Raw genomic sequence first — 22939 nt, forward strand, 5'->3', positions numbered from 1 at the left:
AAAACAACAATGTGTGTTATGTGCGACTGGATGCTTAAATCATGGCAAACATCTATCAAATGCTCCGCTATAGGCCATCATATGCCTACTGTGGAGTACGTGGCCAACTAATGGGGTTATTTCCTTCAAAGAGAACCCATCACTCGATTCATACAGCTCAAACCACAGCAGCATGAACCAGAACCCAGCAGCACAATTACAGCCACGTTCTTTCTGAAGAGAAGCCGGCCTAGACCAACATGGAGACAAGTGACTAGTCTGGTGATGTCCCAGCCAGCAACCCCTCACCCCACTCTAGTTTACTGACAGGTCTCAGCCAATCACCTAGAGCGGAGCAGGAAAAAGTCAACTGGGGGCGCGCACTGGACTATAGTCCATGGCCGGCTGCTCAAACCAGGTTTTCTCTGAAACAAAACATATCTGGCTACAATTGGGCAGCCAGGCGCTGACTCATGCCACCAATAGTTTGGGCAGCATAAATCGAGTGATTGTTCCCCTGAAGGATTATTCCTACAATGACAATATTTTTTTACAAATCTCAGTATCTACATGACTATTGTTAATATACAGTACAAGTCCAACAAAAACATTTTCATCTCCTTGTGCCACTCTGTGCCTCCAGCTTCACAGAGCTGAACGAATGATAAAACTACATTTCCCAGCAGCACCCTGCTTTTCCTTAGTACTGCAGGTCCCTATTTCTGCTCTCGTGTGCTTCCTGACAGATATAAATAGAGCTCAATGAGGACAATTTTATTTATAAGAGTGAAGTGACCAAAAATAGTTTTGAATGTTGAGCCTATTATTTGAACAGTTTTAAAGGGATAATCGATTTTTCTTTACAATGTGCCTAAGAACTAACAGACAGGTAGTTGCTAACTACATGCTTGTTGGGCCCATCGGCAATTTTGCCAGCTCAGAATGTCACAGACCGCTTCGGCTGGTGATTCAGTGGCTTCTGCTGATATTAAGTTGACAGAGCAGCAGCTTTTCTTACGCTCTGTTGACAAGGCATGACTGCTGACATCATGCTGATTGACAGCTGGCTCCCCGCTGCCTAAGTGCGGGGCGCTGGATGTCCATCAGTATGATGTCCGCAATTACATCAGTAGAAGAAGAGCTGCTCTGTTGACATGAAGCAGCTGAATCGCCAGCATGAGCATTCTGTGACCGCTCTGAGCCGGCTCCAGGTACAACAGACAGGTAGGTAACTGTTTGGGTTTTTTTTTTTACTATGTGGCTAAAAACTAAGGCCTGGACAATCTCTAACTACTATATACAAACTGCACATTTCATTGGTGGTTCATGGGGATCTTCTCTACATGCATAGCAGAGCTGAGCACAGAATAGCTGACCTGTGATACAGCATGACTGTTAGGGCAATAAGGATGCCTGGGAATGTCTATATTTTATTAGACAGAGTCATAGGTACATCTGTTTTTCATGAAATAGCAGTCATTCAGTACAATGTAGATGGTACTCGTGGGACCTTTGGAACAGCATAGCCGAGTAGTTCTACAATCTGAGCGTCAGGTGTTCTATTAGAAGGGGGTCATTGGATTCATATGAGCATGGTAGACTGACAGTATTAGAACTACTGGAAGACGGATCCCAGGGAGGTCATTGTTAGGATGGTGAAAGCGGGAAATCAGTGCAGATTTAATAATAGGTTGTGATGGCATACATGATTAATTCTGTATGTACAGTCTACGGGGGATGCATGGTGGAGTTTGGGAAAAACCCTTTAACGTCTATTATAGTAATATATACTGCACAATGGCTCTGAATCAGAGTGTAGCTGAAACGTTTCTATATAGTGGAGAGGTAATCCCAATAAAATGTGACGTGATAAACATCCCTAGTGCCCAATGTACAGTGAAAACAGTCACAGCTGGTAACCGGTTCCTAGAACTTGTACTCAGTCTGTACTGGCTACAATTCATAGACTACACAAATCCAAACAGACGACATATCCACAAACAAAGGAGAGAAGACTGCCGGCCCTCTAGAAGTGCTCTACCCCATTGAGGAGACACTAGTTCTCGAGAGCCCTCTTCATTCTGGCGGATCCTTGTAAAGTACAACCTCAGAAAAATACAGCGTCCCGTCATTACAGAGTAATCCACCTTCCTCTCGCAAACACACAGCAACGATGTAGCAGAGCTGAACTTGTCTTGACTGTTCACATACAGCCATAATTAGAACGACAGATAACATATCAGGATGCGTTACGCCAAATGACACCCCGGCTACATCAGGGAATAAGAAGCATCTGTGAAGCATGCGGACGTTTGTTACCAGCAATTTCTTCAGAAGTAAAACAATCATTCTACAAGGGACACTGCGCTCTAGCGACTCCAATGTAAGAAGCGTGCAGGGACTGGAAGAACTGGGCACTTACTCTCTCCATGGAGGCGATCCAGCCGCATTCTCTGCAGCGTCTCGGCACCTGTGGCTGGCGCTCTCTGATCAGCCTCTGTGTGTCCATACTTACATTCTTCACAGCGTTGTCACAGGAGGTGGAGCACACACTTCATACGTACACACACACAGTGGAATGCACACGCTTCCACACAATGAAACACAGGGATTTCCACTCGCCAAAATATAAGGATTTGTCATGAACAGAGCCACCTACTCAGTATCAGAGCCGGAAATAGACCATCAATTTCACCACGTTCTCGGAATAAGATCTAATGTGTGATATATAAACAGTTTCCACAGACACGCAGGACTCGCCTGCCCACAGACACGCAGGACTCGCCTGCACACAGACACGCAGGACTCGCCTGCACACAGACACGCAGGACTCGCCTGCACACAGACACGCAGGACTCGCCTGCACACAGACACGCAGGACTCGCCTGCACACAGACACGCAGGACTCGCCTGCACACAGACACGCAGGACTCGCCTGCACACAGACACGCAGGACTCGCCTGCACACAGACACGCAGGACTCACCTGCACACAGACACGCAGGACTCACCTGCACACAGACACGCAGGACTCGCCTGCACATACTGTTGTGCTTAAAAGTTTACATACCCCGGCAGAATTTTTGCTTTCTTGGCCTTTTTCTCAGAAAATCTGAATGATAACACCAAAACTATTTTCTCCACTCATAGTTACTGATTGGGTGAAGCCATTTATTATCAAACTACTGTGTTTTCGCTTTTTAAATCATAATGACAACACAAAACACCTAAATGACCCTAATCAAAAGTTCACATACCATGGTGATTCTGGCCTGATAACATGCACACAAGTTGACACAAATGGGTTTGTATGGCTACTAAAGGTAACATCCTCACCTGTTACCTGTTTGCTTATAATCAGTGTGTGTGCATAAAAGCTGAATGAGATTCTGGGATCCAGACAGACTCTTGCATCTTTCATCCAGCCACTGACGTTTCTGGATTGTGAGTCATGGGGAAAGCAAAAGAATTGTCAACGGATCTACGGGAAAAGGTAGTTGACCTGTATAAATCAGGAAAGGGATACAAATAGATATCCAAAGAATTGATAATGCCAGTCAGCAGCATTCAAACTGTGATTAATAAATGGAAAATCAGGGGCTCTGTAAAAACAAAACCATGGTCAGGTAGACCAACAAAAATTTTGTCCACAACTGCCAGGAAAATTGTTTCGGATGCAAAGAAAAACCCACAAATAACATAAGCTGAAATACTGGACTCTCTGAAAACTAGTGGTGTGGTTGTTTCAAGATGCACAATAAGGAGGCACTTGAAGAAAAATGGGCTGCATGGTCGAGTCGCCAGAAGAAAGCCATTACTGCACAAATGCCACAAAGTATCTCAACTACAATATGCAAAACAGCACAGAGACAAGCTTCAAAACTTCTGGAACAAGCTAACTTGGAGTGATGAGACCAAAATTGAACTATTTAGCCACAACCATAAACATTACATTTGGAGAGAGGTCAACAAGGCCTAATATGAACTCAACACCATTCCTACTTTGTAAAGCACGGAGGTGAAACACTGATGTTTTGGGGATGTGCGAGCTACAAACATAGTAACATAGTAATTAAGGTTGAAGGGAGACTTTAAGTCCATCTAGTTCAACCCATATACTATCCTAACTTGCCCTAACATGTTGATCCAGAGCAAGGCACAAAAACCCCATGTGGCAAACAGTAAGCTTCACATTGGGGAAAAAAATTCCTTCCCGACTCCACATACGGCAATCAGATTAGCGCCCTGGATCAACGCAATATTAAGGAAATTAGTGTATACCCTGTAATATTATACTTTTCAAGAAAGGCATCCAGTCCCTTCTTAAATTTTAGTAGGGAATCACTCATTACAACATCATATGGCAGAGAGTTCCATGGTCTCACTGCTCTTACAGTAAAGAATCCGCGTCTGTGAGTATGCTTAAACCTTCTTTCCTCCAGACGTAGAGGATGCCCCCTTGTCCCAGTCACAGGTCTAAGAGTAAAAAGATCATTAGAAAGGCACATGAAACTTGGTGAAAGTTTAAGGAATTATGAATGCAGCATGTTATCAGCAAATACTGCTGCACATGGGAAGTACTTGGACGTTCCAACATGACAACGATCCAAAACACAAGGCCAAGTCGACCTGTCATTGGCTACAGCAAAACAAAGTGAATGTTCTGGAGTGGCCATCTCAGTCTCCTGACCTCAATATCATTGAGACTCTCTGGGGAGATCTCAAGTGCACAGTTCATGCTAGACAGCCCAGGAATTTAAAGGAACTACGTTTTTTTTGCCAAGAAGAGAGGGCAGCTTTACCATCTGAGAAAATAAAAAACCTCATACACAACTACCACAAAGGATTTCAAGCTGTCATTGATGTTAGAGGGGGCAATACACAGTATTTAGAAATGGGGTATTTAAACTTTTGATCAGGGTCATTTGTATATTTTGGGTTGTCATTATGATTTAAAAAGAGAAAACACAGTAGTCTGACAACAAATGGCTTCACCCAATCACTAACCATGAGTGGAGAAAAAGTTTTGGTGTTATCATTCATATTCTCTGAAAAAAGACCAAAAATGCAAAAATTCTGCCAGGGTATGTAAACTTTTGAGCACAACTGTACATACACAGGACTCGCCTGCACATACATACACAGGACTCGCCTACACACCCCGATACACCCTTATACGACATCCCTGGCGCAGACTGATACAGACACATTTCTATAATATAACCCAATATAGTGAAATATTCCAATATTATGAAAAAGGATTTGGCTCCAGGGCCTGGGTGCAACTGCATATGTTGCACATGCCACAATTATGTCTGCTGGTAGTGTAGTTTTGAAAAAACATTTTTATATACACCAATATAGTATCTAGAATTATTCGAGGGGGTTCCAATTTCATGATATTTAACTGTAGGCAAGAATGGAGCGTAACTGATAAGACCAGCTGTTATTCTGCAGAACCTCTCCAGTACTGCATTACTCAAAATAGACATTTTTATGAATGGGAATGGAGTAATGAAGGGTGCTCTCAAGTTTAAAAGGCACATGGCTTCTCCAATCCTTATAATATAAGCGCTGAAGATCAGGCAAGCATAGCACTACGAGATACAGTAGTATTAAGACTGAATGGAACAGTAGAGCGCATGATCCACTTGCACTTCATTCAACCGGGGCTCTTCAGAGACCTAGTTCTTGGGATCAGTGGGAGTTACTGTGATTAGACCCCCCCATGAGTGGAACGTTAATCCCTAACTTCAGAACGCCCCTCTAACACCACCAACATTGCTGCTGCTGAGAAATGTAAACACCTACTGTTAGGCTTTTGCGACAAATCGTGTGATCCGAGAGGAACCCAACAAGAGAAAACTTTTTGTGATCAGTTTATTGGAAATGGACCCTTCTAATATGGAGAGATTGTCCAAACCAGAGACTCAGTGGCAATCTTAATAGTGGACAAACTTTTTATAGGGGATATCTGGGACGTTAAAAAAAAAACAAAAAAAACCCTGCAGTTTCTAACAGAAGAAACTACAAGACTGTTGTACCGGGGGCGCCAGTCATTGACCGCTCCTTCCCGAGACTGCCCCACTCCCAATCAACAGAGCTGCAGTTTCTCTTCCTGATGACATGGCGGGACTATTGGCATCATCCTAATTGACAGCCAACTACCCCAAATTAGGCAGCGGAGAGCGGGTGACACCAGTAGTCCCACCCTGTGAACAAGAAGAGAAACTGCAACTCTGTTGACGTGTTGTCAGAGGAATTCTGACCGCTCTGTGCCGGCAGAGTACGGTATCGGGCACAACAGACAGATAGGTAGCAACCACCTGCCTGTTCGTGCTTATGCTAATTTTTCTTGCGTCCCCGGATATCCCTTTAATATAAAATCTATGATGAATTTTATTTTCTCCTTGCTGGAGAACACATGAGAGATTCATTTGTAATTTCAAGTTTAGAAGCCAGGTGAAGTGCATTGCAGTAGATTTCATAGATTTAGAACTACAAAATCATCTGAAACCTAACACTGCTCCAAAAGTGTGATCCCAGGGCACTGTGCCGGGGAGGGCATTGGGGGCTTACTTATCTTCCCAAAGTCATAGCCCTTATAAATTCTGGAATAACTTGATTAGATATGGGGCGATCTAACTCCAAAGCACAAATATATGAACGAAAAATAGAGAGAGCTTTCTAATTAACTTTTTACACCTAAGGCCCCGTCACACATAGCGATCTCACCAGCGAGATCGCTGTGTGTGACAGCGATCAGCGACCTGCCCCCCTGCCGGTATTGCTGATCACTGCAGGAAAGGCCAGGACTTTTTTTTTGGTCGCTGGTCTCCCGCTGGCCACCACACATCGCTGCGTGTGACAGGCGGGAGACCAGCGATCTGCTGGCAACTAATGTACACATCGGGTATCCAAGGGATGTGCGTCCCTTAGATACCCGATGAGTACGCTAGTTACCAGCGCGCTGATACAGGGAGCTGGTAACTAGCGTACACATCGGGTATCTAGGGACGCACGTCCCTTGGATACCCGATGTGTACGTTAGTTACCAGCTTCCTGCATCAGCACGCTGGTTACTAACGTGCACATCGACACCGCGCGCTCGGCGTCGCTGCGCTGATCGCTGGTGAAGCTGTCTGTTTGATAGCTCACCAGCGATCACATAGCGATTCACCAGCGATCCTGACACATTGATATCGTTGTCAGGATCGCTGGTGAGTTGCTATGTGTGACTCCAGCCCTACACTTGCAAAGATAAGAGGGCAGCCCCTACATCTACAGGAAAGAAGGTTTAATCATCACAGAAGCAGATTCTGTACTGTAAGAGCAGTGAGAATATGGAACGGCCTGTCACAACATATTCAAGGTATACAATACCTGACAACGTCAGAAATGGCTCTCTCTAATCTGCCAACATGACAGAAAACTCCCATAAATACACAAAATTAGAAAGACTGGAGTCATGGAATCTGTCTTCAGAGTATATACAAAAATGATTTATTTATACATAGACATTAGATATAAACAACAATGATATCATTAAAGAGGGGTCTGGAAGACAACACTAGACTACAACGTATACAATCTGTAGGATCAAGTTCATGAGAAAATAAACCATACTTTAAAGTGTGCACAGGCCTTTAAGAGGCAAACAGTGTAATGGCTGACTCAGTATTAATCCTCACCCATATCGGTCACAGTGTTGACACCAGACTGCCATCCCCTACGCGCGTTTCGCATGCACTTCTTGGGGGGGGGGGGGTTTGGGATGAATGATTATGAGGGACCTGTGTCCTTTATATTCATTCTACCTGTATAATACTAATGCACCTGCGCAAATCTAATGATTTTATTGTTCTTTATATCTAATGTCTATGTATAAATAAATGATTTTGCATATAGTCTGAAAACAGATTTCATGACTTCAATCTTTCTAATTTTGAAAACTTCAAGGAGAGCCTGGATAACTTCTTGCAAAATATAATATTGCAAGTTATAGGTAATAGATTCTGTGGTGGGACAGGGAGCTAGTCGAATTAACATATGTGGAGTTGGGAAGGATTTTTTCTTCCAATTTGGGACAATCAGCATGTGCCTCAGGACTACACGTCCATGTATATATTTCTCTATACACTCGCCTTCAGTTCTGCCTCTTCAGTTGTGGGAAATGTATGGTTGGATTAGGTTATCAGCTTCTGGCTAAAAACAAAAAGGTTCCTCATTACTGACAGCAAGCAGAGATTTTGAATAAATGGGGAAATTAAACATTATACATTAGAAACGCTGCCAGTAACATACATATTGACATGTATTGTGGGCCAGTTACATCCAGATGTAGCATTACTTACTCTAGCACACAACGCAATATCTACACAATGGGCAGAAAAACTGGTCACAAAGGTTTATTCCCATCTTCATAAAGGGGTATTGTCAGATAATGCTTGTAAATACAAGAATTTTTCAATGCGATGCTTAATATTTTCTGTCATTCTTAAGACAGTAGTATTGTACACTGCAGTGCTTGCAAGCTCTTTTCTACTGAGTTTGTAAGCACTGGTTTGCAACTGGGCAGGACGTTTTTGGCGCACTGTGACTTTATAATCCCAACCAGTGTATTGCTTATGAAGTGACCAGAAAAACCATAATATATGATTGCATTTGTGTCAACGGTTTTCTGTTTTGCCTTGGGAGGAGGTAAATTACTTATTCTGCTGCCCTCTCCTGCCTTGTTTTGGTATTACAACTTGTAGTACTATGATGCCCTCTTCTGCATTAGTTTGGTATTACAACTTGTAGTACTATGCTGCCCCCTTCTGCCTTAGGCTATGTGCCCATGTTGCGTTTTAATCCGGACACTCAAAACCGGACTACTTCCCAGAAATCGCGCGTTTTTTCCCCACGCAATTTTCCCGCGATTATGTTTGCGATTTTCGCATGCGATATTCAAGCAGTTTTCAAACATCGCTTGGAAAGTGATTGACAGGTTGGTCACACTCGTCAAACATAGTGTTTGACGAGTGTGACCAGCTTTTTACTATTGAGGCCGTCTATGCGGCCTCAATAGTAAAAGATAGAATGTTAAAAATGATAAAAAAATCGGGGTATATTTACCTTCCGACGTCCCGCGCAGTCTCAGCGACACTCCCGTTCCCAGCGATGCCTTGCGAGACCTGTGATGACGTTGGTCTCGCGTTGCTATAGCGTTCTCACGAGACCGCTAGAGTAATGGAAGACTACGTCATCACAGGACCTTGCCGCAAGGCATTACTGGGAACGCTGAGGCCCGGGAAGGCAGCGCGTGACACCGGAAGGTAAATATACCCCGATTTTTTATTCTTTTTTTACAGGGGTATGGTACCCAGGGCCTGGAGGACAGTCTCCTCTCCTCCACACCGTGGGTACCAACCGCACATGAGACGCTTAACTTCGCGCATGGTGGGCATAGCCACATGCGGGAAGTAAGCGGTTCTCATGCATTCCTATGGGTGCGGAATCGCGGCAATTCTTTGCGATTCCGCAAAAAAGAATGAGCATGCTGAGTTTTTTTCCGCTATGCGATTCCGCCGCGGAAAAAAGCGCAGCATTAGCACAGCATGTGCGGAATTCCTTAGGAATGCATGGGGTGCGTTCTGTACTAGTTTTTTAAACGTTTTCACAGCATTTTTGCGCCGAAAATCAAGGCAAAAACGCTTAAAAATCGCATCGTGGGCACACAGCCTTAGTTTGGCATTACAACTTGTTTTTCTGATTGGAAAATAAGTGGCAATTGGAGGTGGTGTGGGAGACTGAAAACGTGGAGTTATGTGCGGTTTTGGTGGTAAGAGGAGGTAGGAAATTGAGACTCCTCGTCTAGGACAAGCGGATAATAAAAAGCACCTTTTTCTTGGAGTGCCCCGCGTTTACAGCAACAAAGTGCTGAGCCAAGCGAAGAAGCTGCAGAGCTGTGCAGCAGATTATCCAGATACTCCGATCCGATTAAGGTCAGCTAATCCTCCCCCTTCACGCAGCACAGGAAGTTATATGAAAAGTTACTGCCATCCTCCCAAGGCCGGGACCGAGAAAAGGCTTTGACTAACACAATGCTTAAAGGGAATCTGTCACCCTTTTTTGAGATATCATATAATGATATCATTCCATTGTGTGTCACATAAGGATTCTCTTAGTACTTTTGCTTCCCCCTGACCGTGCACCTTTCATGCATAAATACCTTTTTTATATCGGTTCAGTGTGTATGTAAACTGCCACGGTCCGGTCCAATGGGCGTGGCTTATTCACCTGCTCCCCCCTCCCTGTCTTGCTCTACACAAGAAGGAATGTGTAGAGCAAGACAGGGAGGGGGGGAGCAGTGGAATAAGCCCGGCCCAGCGGACCAGACAACGGCAGTTTACATACATCTGAACCGATATAAAAAAGGTATTTATGCATGAAAGGCGCGGGGTGAGGGGGAAGCAAAAGTACTAAGAGAATCCTTATGTGACACACAATTGAATGATATCATTACATGATATCTCAAAAAAGGGGTGACAGATTCCCTTTAAGGAAAATTCTCTCTGCTATCCATGACTGTTTTATGGAAAAAACATAATGGTTTCACGCCTTCAGTAAAATTCATTTTTCAAGTTTGCACGGGATCTCCGGTGTATGCGTCTTTCCTCAGCAGCCTCATACCTTGCAGGCATCAACATAACCCTCAGTCTCATATATCCGTAGACTCCCCCTTTTATAATTGCCACCTAACCTAGGGATTGATAGAGCCATCGGAGTCACCGTGACTGAACCACCCTCCGAGATACTAGGCCCTGCATCCCACAAGGCGGTGCGACACTTACAAGCTTAAAAGCAGCAGTAGTCGGTCTCTTCGGTAACAAGACATGAAATCTTGGACCATGACAATATGTCAAGATGTAACAGACCATGTCAAGATGTAACGGACCATGTCAAGCTAAGCTTTTTTTTTTTTAATCAGTATACCTTACTGCAGTGTGATCGGTTTATGCACCAGGTTAAGAAATGCATTTTTTGTGTACAGCGCTCAGTCTCCGTAACAAGCTGTAATATTTAAGATGATCACATACTATCCCAGCCTGAATGAGGGGGTATGAGGTATGACTACTTAACACGACTGACATTGCTTTTCTCTGTTTTGGGGGTTAGTTTTCAGCACAGAATAATGATATGGTGCTATAGGAACATTTTTCAACGTATCTAATTGTGGAACTTCACTTTATTCCAAGATCTATTGAATATAATTTACTTTCTCCATAGGAAAACCCTTTTAAGAGAAGGCCAAGTAAGTGTTAATGTGTCACATTAAAAGGGGGGACACATTGAGGAATTTAAGAACTAACATATTCTGGTTTGTTTCACAAAGGTTTCAGTGATCGTTTCCACGTGTCTCTTTGTGGCTTTGCTGCCTCCAGTCTGAATCCACAATGTGCACGTTCTAAAAAGAACAAGGAAAACCACTGCACGATCACGTGCGTCCATACTACTGACTGGGACTGTACCTCAAATAGCATTCTAGGTTATTAGCCTGGTAATGCAATGTAAAATTAGACCATAACAGAACACGAGCCGCTGTGTCCACAATGTATCAATGTTACATAATTGTAACCAAACCTGTCTTACACCATATGTGTATTTGTACAGACTGTATCGGAAGATCAGAGACTATGAGTCACCGATGATGAACACAATGAAGAAATATCCAGAGATACATATATACCATAGCAGTGCCGTATGTGCGGTTAGTAGTGATGAGCGAACGTACTTGGGTAAGGCGTTATCCGATCATGGTCAGGTGCTAACAGAGTGTCTTCGGGGTGCTTGAAAGATTATGTTTGAGTCCCTGCGGCTGGATGTCTTGCGGCTATTCGACAGCTGCAACATATGCGGGGGTTACCTAACAAACAGGAAATCCCTGCACGTGTTGCAGCTGTCGGCCATGGGACATGCAGCCGCGGAGACTCAAACATATGTTTCGAGCACGCCGAAGACACTCTGTTCGCTCATCACTAGAGTTTATATATGCAGCGCACACCCATGAACAACCACAAGTCTGACCAATGCTCTATGACTCCAACCTCATACACTGTAGTAACATGTGAACTTGGCTTAAAGTATCATCGAGAGACTGAAAGCCAGAGATGTCATACACTGACAGCTGCCAGAGATCTTGGAAAAGACAAGGAACTGAACCAAAAATGACTTGGGCTCTGCTCACATGGGAAATTTTAGCTGCATTTTCTCTGCAGAAAAGAAGTGGAGTTTACAGGAACAGCTAAAGCTATGAGATTTCAGAAATCGCATGCATATTTCTTTCCGGACAATCTGAGGATGGCAGCGTTTTTTAAATCTGCAGTTGATGTTAATTCTTTCAGTGTTTTTCACTCATAAAAAGCAATGAAAATGTTCAAAAATGCTGCAAAAAAAAAAAAAAATAAAAAAAGGTTTTCCTGTATTTTTGGTGAATAAAGCAGATTTTATTAAATCTGTACTGTGGACAAATTACATGTAACCTGCAAAAAAAAAAAAAAGGCGGCTACAATGCCACGTGGGAACGTAGCCTTAATTTTTCAGAGGTCAAAACAGAAAATGCGGCTTTGCTCTCCGTACTGCTCAATCAGAGCTCCGCTTTAGTGTAAGTTCACGTGTGGCAAATACGCTGCGTATTTTCTATCTGGATTCGTGTCCTGAACCCACAGTTGTATGACAATAGAAGCAAAATGATTTTGTGAAATATTTTCCAAATGCTGCAGGAACAAAATCATCAGCAGCAATGAGCCCACAGCGAGACTTCTACCCCACAGCTCCTCTGTTCAGGCTGCAGATCTTGCCCAATGCATTACATTTTATCTACAGCAAATTCTCAGGTGACATTTTTTTCAGATCCACCACAAAATCTGCCACACAAAATGTGGGCACGTGAAGGTACCCTTAAAGGGCTTTGTCATAAATTAAAAGAGTTGCCTGAGCCTTTACCATTGATCACCTACTTGTAAGACAGGTCATCAATATGAGATCGGTGGGTCTAATCCGTCCAACAGGCCAGTTCAAATCCACTCTGGTAATAGCAGCATATAAGTTATGTACGAGGTGGAATACAGCGGCCCCGTACTATGCTTGGCTCCCCTGCAGAGTATTGCGTCTCATCTCCCATTCACTTCAGGAAGCCTACGCAGTAATTCATGTGAATTAGAGATAAAGTCCAGTACTAGGCCTAGTGGCCACGAGTCAATGTATGGGGCCGCTTTGTTTTGCCTGCATATGCGTCCTCTAGTAAACGAAAGGAGGAAAAAAGACGCAAATTTGAGTTACACCCAGCGCCAGCTCTCTACAGCCGCCTCCAGTCTTTTTCCTGGTTTCAGCAGTGACGACATGGCTACAACTCACATCACAACTGCAGCCAATCACACAGCTCAACAGCTTGTGCCACTTGCACGGGCATAGACGCCAAGCTCAGTGATCGGCTGCAGCAGGATGCGCTGAAGTCTTGATGTCAACACTCTGAGGCCTCCTTCACAAGGCCATGTTTAAACACGTCTTGGAAAAATTAGCACTGGTGCCAGCCGTGTTTTCCATCCATGGTGTCCTCCCCGTATGTCCTACTAATCACCTGTGAGCCTGAAACCAGTCGACCTGTGTTCCACCCTGTGGTTTCCCTTACCACCTTATTTTATTTTTGATGTTTTTTCATCGTAGATATTACTAATGTTGCTTTTAAAAGTCATGTTTTAACATCTTTACCTTCTGCAGATGCTAGAATCTCTTTCTTCATTACTGTCCTACCCGTGTGTCCTCCTTGTGTGTCCTCCTTATCTACCATCAGTATTTTTCCCATATGGTTGAAAAAAAATAGAATTATATGACAAAGCTTCTGCTATACTTTTGCCATGTTAAACACGTCCAGCACATGGATGCCATAAGTGAGCTGTGTGTTTTTCACGGACCCATAGACTTATATTGGCCCTTGTCGTTGGTGCTGCTTAAGAACAACAGATATGTGCATAGCAGCATAGGTTATAATGGGTACCTGTGAATAGAAAAGGATACCGTACGTACTGGAAATATGGATGTGTTAAGAGGACATAGGAAAGCTGCACTCTGATTGGCTATTATGGGTGATGAGGCCAGTTTCTGCACATTTGATAAATGAGGCTGAATGTACCGGTATATTAGAAACTGCATAATGGCTCAATCTAAAGGCTGCATTCTAGCTTCCTAGAACACAAATATAATGGCCATCCACTATTTAAAAGACACATTCTCCTGGCGTGTGCTGTCCAAACCTAACAATAAAAGGGAAATGCCAACTCACAAATGTGTTGAGAAACCATTTCCTTAAAAAAGAGCACTAAGAAACAAATGCAGGCGGCATGAACCACTTGCTGCTTACCTTGACACACATAGCCAGGCTTTTTGGTGAAAGGCTTGTCGCAGCTTTTGCATGTTAGGGTATCCATCATGGCTGCAGTGACAAATATGTGTCCATTGCTTTTGTGCTTCTCTTTGCCTTTATCACTTGGCTCCTTTTCTTTGTCTTTTGCTTTTTCCTTTTCCTGGTAAACAGCAAGTAAAAAAAGCTGACTGATAGCGAACCAGCAGGACGGCAAAAATGTAAAAAACAAGCTGAGAAAAGTCACATTTTTTCTAAACCTACAGCACAATGTGAGCTTCTGTATTTAAGGGCTGCAACAGATTTCACAAGTGGCATCCAAGTGAGCAGGTCACAAGGGTAGAAAACACAGAAAAGTAACCCGACTAAGAAACACCATCCAATATAGCAACATCCTTAATCTATATACCTCACATAAACATTCCAGAAATAAGCAGTCTCCTCACACAAATCTCAGACAGGCAGAACTAGTGAGAAGTAGGGCAGCCCGAGCTTACCTCGCCATGCCACGATCGGACAGATCTTATCCTAATTTGTGGCACTTCAATTAATTTACTCCACGGCATCCTGCGGCTAGATCCGACCCCACATATACAGAAGGAGGGCGCTAATTAAATCGCACAGACATTACACCTCATACTGAAGCTGCAATCATTAGAGGCTCGAGGCAAGTCACAGTAAGGAAGGAAGTGGGAAAAAAGGACTTCTGCTTTTCAGCAACCCACTATGGTAATATTTTCTGCTTTACTTCACTCCTAATCAAAGATTTCTCAGAGAAACAGGTACTGCTTTACCAAACGCATGGTTAGAAGTCTTCTTTTAGCGCAAGTTCATGTGAAAAATAAATTAAAGGGGTTGTTTTTCTTACTTACATGCATTTCATAGGGGCAAAAATCATTTTTGCACTTGGGTTTCATTAGACTGCTTCACAGTTTCCCTTTAATTGCCAATTGCACTGTCTATTGCTGGATGCAGAAGGAGTTAAATGAGGATCTGACAGTCAGCCCACTTTCATGGTCTGGGGGAGAGTTTGTAGCCATCTGCTTCTCTCTGCTATGGCTACTGACAACAACAAAGCTGAATGCGCAAGAACACAAAAAGCTTGGAAAAGCAAAATGAAGCAACATTTTAATGAACCCAAATAGCAAAAATGATTCTTAAAGGGAATCTGTCAGCAGGTTTTTTTCTACTTCATTTGAGAGCAGCATAATGTAGGCAAAGAGAAGCTGGGTGCAGCCGCTCCGATACAACCAACATTTTTAGATTTAGAGTGAAGCAGAGCTGAGAAAGCAAACCCTGCCCACACCAGGCTCTGTATATATATTGTCCATAGACAGTTAGCTGCTTATCACAGGAGGGGGAGTGTCTGACTAGTATACACATGCTGCTGTATCCCAGCAATGATAAGCTACTGGTGCTAAAACAATCACTGCAAGCAAACAAAACCAGAGCTTGATCAGCGAGACGTCACTGAAACCGGTGTTTTAACCCCTACAGCATGCTGTGCTCGGATTACATAGCAAAAAACTGCTGACAGATTCCCTTTAAATACATGCATTTTTGAAAGCCAACAACAGACCACCCCTCTAACCCCTTAGTGACCCGGCAAAATTTTTCAAATCTGACATGTCACTTTATGTGGCAGTAACTCTGGAATGTTTCAAAAAATTCCAATGATTTTGAACTCCATTTTAGTGGTAAATTTAGCTCGATATGGTTTGCATTTTTATACTGATAATGAAAGCAGTCATACCCCACAAAATAGCTGCTAAACATTGACTGTACTACATCAGCACCATCTGTCAAATGTTCATTTCGTTAGGATGTTGAAAGGTTTAAAAATGCTACAACAAATTTATTTTTTTCAAATTTTTCGGTAATAACAGAGCCCCCCAACATATTCAAAACTGCAGTCAGGTAATGTATTAACCCTTCAGATACTTCACTGGAATTCAGCAAAAGGCAATGCCAGGAATAAAAAATGTATTTTACCACTAGAATGTTGCTAACATTTAAACAGGCTGCTATAGCCGGCAGACACTAATGCCGTTACTGGGCCATGGATTGCCATGGAAAGCATCAGGGCCACACAATCCTGATCTCAGGGTGCTGATGGGGATAACGAGGGAGCCCCTGTGATCGGTTAACCGTCTAGAGTCGACACCTTTGCACTATTGACAGCAGCATCAACAACGGCCATGGTTGATGGCATCACCAATCGTGGCTGATGCAGCAGGGTGTCTGCTATAGTGTACAGCGGACAGCAGCTGCACTTTCACCTGTTGAGGGATGCTCTTATATCTCAGGTAGTAACAAGATGTATTGGTGGTCACTAAGGGGTTAAGGGAAAGGATTTAGACATTTATGCCTCAGAATGGGATACAGCAGAAATCTTACATTCATTACAAGTGACCTGACAGCTGACCCACGGGCAGCATGTATCGGACTCTGGCTGAGTCATTCCAGCCATGATGTTTGAGTCAAACACTGCAGCTTTTCAGAGAAAAACATACTTTAAAAGCTGCCGGGGACCAAGAGACTGGTCGGACAGGCGGGTTCCCGGTGGCTTCTCTCCGTCCGCTGCCCTGGAGTGACAGGTCTCTGCCTGTGTGCATATATACAACGAGATCTGTCACTCAAGGAGAGCAGGCGGGGAGAGGCCGCACAGACACTAGTCAGACAGGCAGGCCCCAGCTGCTTCTTTTTAGGTAAGTTTTGCTGTGGAACGCCGCAGTGTTTCACAGTCTGATATCTTGCAGCCACGGTGTGATACCCGCTGCCTGTGGATCGGGCAGCATGTATCCCTGACAGGTTCCCTTTAAGCTACTGTATGTTCACAGAAGCCTATGAAAAATTGTCCATTTCTCACCCATCTGCATGGTGAAACATATGTAATCCGTATGTCTGCTTTTGACAACCATATGTCATCCATTTTTTTTACATCCACAATTAAAAAGCCGGTTACAGTTCCCTACATAATATTTACCAGCAGATGCCACATGGACGAGCACTTGCAGTGATTCTTTTCCACAATATCTGTCGGGTCTTGTGTGGTAAACGTCTCAGTCAACTACTGAGATAGATTCTCATTTGCCTGTGTGTCATCTATTGGCGGCATATGGACAGGACACAGATCGAAAATATACCTGTGTGAACTCCGCCTCATGCCGTCCATTATAAAGACTGAGGAGACAAGATCCTGCCCCTGGTACCAGGAGGAAGAGTATTGTTCTCTTCTGGTTTCTGCAAGAGTATACATATTTTCTTTCTGGTTATTGTTTCATTCATTTCTGTTTAGTGTCCCTTAAAGGTGACCGTGAAGGCAAAAACAAAATGTGAAAAAATATCGGGGTAGATTTACAAAAAAGTGTGCGCAGAAATAGAAAGGTTGTAATCAGAGGCACTATGGTGTCTTTCATTTTAAGATGGCCTTGATAACATGGTATCTGCAATCTGAGGAGTTCTTGTAAGCGTCCCAATCATGAGCCACGTCACCATTTCTTCTGGCAGTTTGCAAATGTCGGTAAAAGTGAAGTTGTGCCAGTATATGGCCACCGTTGCATCTCTGTATATGCCCCGATGGGCCACTAAAATGTGGACTGCGCTCATTTTGGGCTTGAGGTTTAGGAATACTGGTGTACAGACCAGGGCTACAGATTCTGAACGCAGAGCAAACTCCGAGGATTGGCAAGTCTGGACAAGACGCAGCTCATCTGTCACTTCCCGTCATTGTGGACTATTAAAGCTACAGGAAAAAATAAACCTTGAAACATTTTCTTGCTTCAGATGTTTTGTGAACCGATAAACATTGCTGATCTATATTTAATGCTGTGTGTCGCTGTCCTGGTTTCTACGGAGCTTGTATTGGACGTCGGGGGATGATTTCTTCCACGGAGAATATTTGTTTTCAGGCTATAATGTGAAGGGACGGCTAGCTGTTGTAATGTTAGAGAAGAAAAAAAAAAAAAAAGAGAACTGGCTCCGCTTGCATAATTGCCATCTGCAGCTAGATAAAACAAATACAACATGTCCATACTCAACATCCTTCCACGTTAGTAAATGTGTGGGAGGTGTGCAATCAGATCCTCCTTGTGCAATAATATTAGTGGTAGACAGTGTGTGCTCCAGCAAGATGTACAAAGCAAATAAATAGAAGAGAGCTCGTCTATAGCCAGCACATGCCCAGTGCTCAAACTGTACAGTAAAAACATGGCATCATCGTCAGGATACTCAGCACCAGCCTGAAGGTGGCCAAACGGCTTAGGAAACGGTTCAGTCAAATGAGCTGAAAGCTTGTTCAGCCTACAGCGACCCATCCTGACTCCTTCATATACCTGAACACTCAGCTAGGCAATAAAGTAGTAAACCACTGCCAGACTCCTCTGGCAGCAGGAGAAAGCAGCCGACAGCACGTTCAGGATCAAGGAGATGCACGCTCAAAGTCCAAAGACCCAATTGGACATGAAAAATCCAGAAAAAAATGAAGAGGAGCAGCATCCATTCCGGGTGAAAAAGTGTTCCAAAGTTTATTTTGCCATCAGATTATACAACGTTTCGACTTCAGTACGGTCTTTTTCAAGTATATGACAGGCAGCAGCTTGTCTGCCTGCCTAAAGATAACCAAACAGCTAAGGAAACTGATGGCCAGATGAGCAGAAAGCTTGTTTAGCCGACGGCTTCCCGTTCTGAAACTTCCATATACCTGAACACTCAGCTAAGCAATGAAGTAGTAAACCACTGCCAGACTCCCCCCCCTGGCAGCAGCTTGTCTGCCTGCCTAAAGATCTTAAGGAAACTGATGGCCAGATGAGCAGAAAGCTTGTTTAGCCGACAGCTTCCCGTCCTGAAACTTCCATATACCTGAACACTCAGCTAGGCAATAAAGTAGTAAACCACTGCCAGAGTCCCCTGGCAGCAGCTTGTCTGCCTGTCTAAAGCTAACCATACAGCTAAGGAAACTGATGGCCAGATGAGCAGAAAGCTTGTTTAGCCGACAGCTTCCCGTCCTGAAACTTCCATATACCTGAACACTCAGCTAAGCAATGAAGTAGTAAACCACTGCCAGACTCCCCCTGGCAGCAGCTTGTCTGCCTGCAAAACAAGGATTGTGTTATTAAACTCCCACTGACTGATCCTGATCTCCACCAACAGCATCTACAGTCAGGAGGCACAAATACATATTAAATGGTCAGTCAATTGTGAAATCAACAGGCTCAGGTGTCGGATACTGCCTATGGTGGGGGTTCAGGCTCCATTCACGGGGCAGAGTCTGCAGAAGGCAGTACAGTGGTACAGGGGGCTACAGCTTTGTACTGTGGGAACTCCATTTACCGCCATACGGTTCTCCGCACAGCAGAAAATGACAGGCATTATCGCCCCAGCAACATTTTTTGATAAGGCAGCAAACAGGAAATTCAATTTACCCATAGACCTATGTAGAAGAAAAAAAAAATTAAAGGCTCTTTATTTGACTTTTCCAACAGAAATTGTTTGGGGAACTTATACTATAACTTTTTGTACCTGGGTTTTCCAAATTGTAGGCAATTTTGGATTATTCCCAGGAGTTTTCTTGGCTGTCTCTTATAACAGACAGATATGAGTATGGGAGTTGTGTCACTCATGTGTCTTCTGGATGTTGTGGCTTCACCTGGTAGAATAGGAGAGGGGGCTATAGATCCTAGTTTTTCCCCAAAAGGAGGTATTTTCAGAGGTGCACAATTTATGACGTATCCTGTGAACATGCTATAAATACCGAAGATGGGAATACTCCAGAATTAAAGAAAAATATATGGTATGTCAAGAGGTAGTCACGTGGTAAACTACAAATATTTGCATTGTGTAACCCTCATAAATTTAGCAAAAAAAAGAGCATTAACACCATTATAACCAGCCAATATCTTAGACTTTATGTGACCATTATGTTCCAACCCTAGGGCTTCTTACCTTTGTTTTCTTACCACTGGACATTTTATTCCTGATGTAGCTAAAGGTGCGGCTCACTTTAGTCACATTTTTGCCCTCTAGGTCCTTCTGAGAGGGGCTCGGGGGTAACTGGTTGCTACATTCCTCAGATATGCTGGAATGGGTGGTGAGAAGCAATATTTAGAGATTATAGGCACTCATACAACATGTGTGTCAAATATTACAGGAAGAAGAAAGTGAAATGTTATCAGACAAGTCTCATACCCTAATGTATACAAGTCCATTTCTCCAAACAGGATACCAATGACATCATTGACCTTTACTAAATCAGGTCAAATGTTCATACAGGCAAAAAATCTGCAACCATAGAGGCAATCTGCGTTTTAAATATGTGAACAGTCTAAAGCCACGTTCACACATTCAGTATTTGGTCAGTATTTTACCTTATTTGTAAGCCAAAACCAGGAGTGGAACAATCAGAGGAAAAGTATAATAGAATCACGTCACCACCTCTCCATTTATCACCCACTCCTGGTTTTGGCTTACAGATACTGAGGTAAAATACTGACCAAATACTGAATGTGTGAACGTGGGTCTAAGGCCTCATTCAAAGGTCGACTTTTCATGTGCTTGCTCCATCTGTGTTTTTCATGGACAGGACACTTATCCATTATAATCGATGCTGCTATTCACATGCCCATGTTCTCTTGTGGACCATGTTTCCATGCAAAATTGCAAAATCATGGAGACATGCCCTTCTTTTCCGGCATCGCGGATGAAAAGCACAAAACAAGACTATAAGCCTGCGAAAAACACAAAAATGGCACATGGACATCTCATATGTGCTGTCTGTGTCTATCGTTGCAGAGGATAGCAGGAGCTTTGTAATTTATCCATGTCTGAAAATCACTGAAGACAACATTGATGGTAAAAATGGACACCGATCAAACACTGACACACGGATCCAAAAACACTGAGGACATCGGCACCATTTTTTGAATACGTGAAAAACACGGATGTCTGAATGCGCTCCCTTCCGGTCATCAGGGCAGCACCAAGGCTGTGAACAGGAGTGCACGGTATCCTGCCACCGAGTATGTGAAAAGCAAGACGTCAGTCAGGGAGCAGGGGGAGTGATCAGGAAAGGACAAGTTCCCTTTAAGAAGTTCAACTAAATTTAGAATAGTAATCAATACAGATATTATTGTGCGTAGACTTGTGGAACAGCTGGGTACGAAATTGACCAAAAAAAAAGAAAAATCATCTTTTGAAGGAAAAAAAAAATACAAATTGTGGCATGTTTGCTGACCAAACAAAAAAAGATGAGATGAGCAGAGGGATCCAGAAAACAACTCTAGAAACGTAAAGTCACCAAGTAAGAAAAAAAGGAAAACTGTCACAGGGTGTACAATGGGAGTAAAAATTAAATAAATTCACATTTCTTCAAAAGTAAAACATTATACAACAGAAACGTATACAGAAAATGACAGAACCAGAAAACAAAAGTTACCTGTGTGCCAAAGAATTACTGCCAAGATTTAAGTGCCGGGAGCCTGCAAGGGGTGTGAAATGGTAAAAATAAAATTATGAAATGGACCAAATATTCTTCTGGGACCTATAATGTGACAGCACGGGCGTGAAAGCGTGCACGGTGAACAGATCTATTGTGTGGTTACAAACTGTGTACATGGATATTCATAGGAGCCAAAACAAAACAGTTTATCCATCTTTTTTATTTTTACAGTAATATGAACCAATGCCTTCCAGTCTGAGAAACGCAGGATTTTGACATTAAAAGAAACCAAACAATGCAAAGTATAAAACAAAAAAAAAAGCCACATTATTTGAAATGACATGAAAAATGTTTTTTTTTTTTCTTTGTTCTTTTTTGTCCTTTCTTTGCATTTTTAATGACCAGCACTTCAGTGTGAGAAGCCCACCGGCATACAAATGAACATAACACCGGCTTGGAAAATGAGAGGTGCCACCAAAATCCAAGTACATAAAAACTATGGGCGAGGATCTTGTAGCGGTGAAAGAAAATAGGCACGAGCTTCATAGCATGGCCGTCCATACACACGAGAGCAAAGCACACAGACGTTGCACCGCCGTGGTGGGACAGAGCAGAGGACAAGACAGCAGCGGAAGCATTTACTTACTATCTGACTCGTCCTCACTGGACGAGGTGCCAATAGAAAAGGCATGTTTAGACTTAGGTATAAGCGGAGAGATGCTGAAGGAGAAGGATATTCGCCTCCTGGGTTGTAGCCGACCCTGGACTGAGAAGTGTTACAGCAGATGTTAGAGCATGCACATTAAAAGTAAGCAAGAAAAACAAAGATTGGGCGGCAGAGGCAGAGGTGTGGCCTGAAGAACATCAAATGTGATTGAACATTATCACATGAACCTACGTGATTGGGACGGAGGCAACTCCTCGCAGAGGCGGCAATTACCGTCTATTATATATGTGGCCCATTTCACTAATTAAAGGGGTTGTCTGATTTAGGAAATCCAGTTTTAACGAAAGGGTCTTTTTCTGGGCCCTGATGTCTGAGCCAGAACAGAAATTAGCTACAAGAATCATCCTCAGAAAACATTGGCAGGCCGTGGATGTCAATGACAGTGTAGGGAATAATAA

At 43.3% G+C, this 22939-nt stretch overlaps 1 protein-coding gene across 3 annotated transcripts in view; it reads right to left on the reverse strand.

Moving 5' to 3' along the window:
• The window catches only part of AKAP13 (A-kinase anchoring protein 13), a 250169-nt gene that overhangs the window by 42282 nt on the left and 184948 nt on the right, over positions 1-22939 (reverse strand). For 2 of the 3 annotated variants that reach the window (XM_073568735.1, XM_073568736.1), the window contains 4 exons: positions 22461-22580; positions 21812-21854; positions 20323-20455; positions 14380-14542 (listed from right to left, as the gene is read on the reverse strand). In XM_073568735.1, coding sequence (XP_073424836.1) covers positions 14380-14542; positions 20323-20455; positions 21812-21854; positions 22461-22580 — 459 coding nt within the window. The remainder of the gene's footprint in view (positions 1-14379; positions 14543-20322; positions 20456-21811; positions 21855-22460; positions 22581-22939) is intronic. The other variant, XM_073568737.1, reaches the window with a different exon arrangement.

The sequence above is a fragment of the Dendrobates tinctorius genome, unplaced genomic scaffold (assembly GCF_039654945.1).
Source record: "Dendrobates tinctorius isolate UK_male_01 unplaced genomic scaffold, ASM3965494v1 ptg000022l, whole genome shotgun sequence".
In the NCBI taxonomy this organism is placed as follows: Eukaryota; Metazoa; Chordata; class Amphibia; order Anura; family Dendrobatidae; genus Dendrobates; species Dendrobates tinctorius.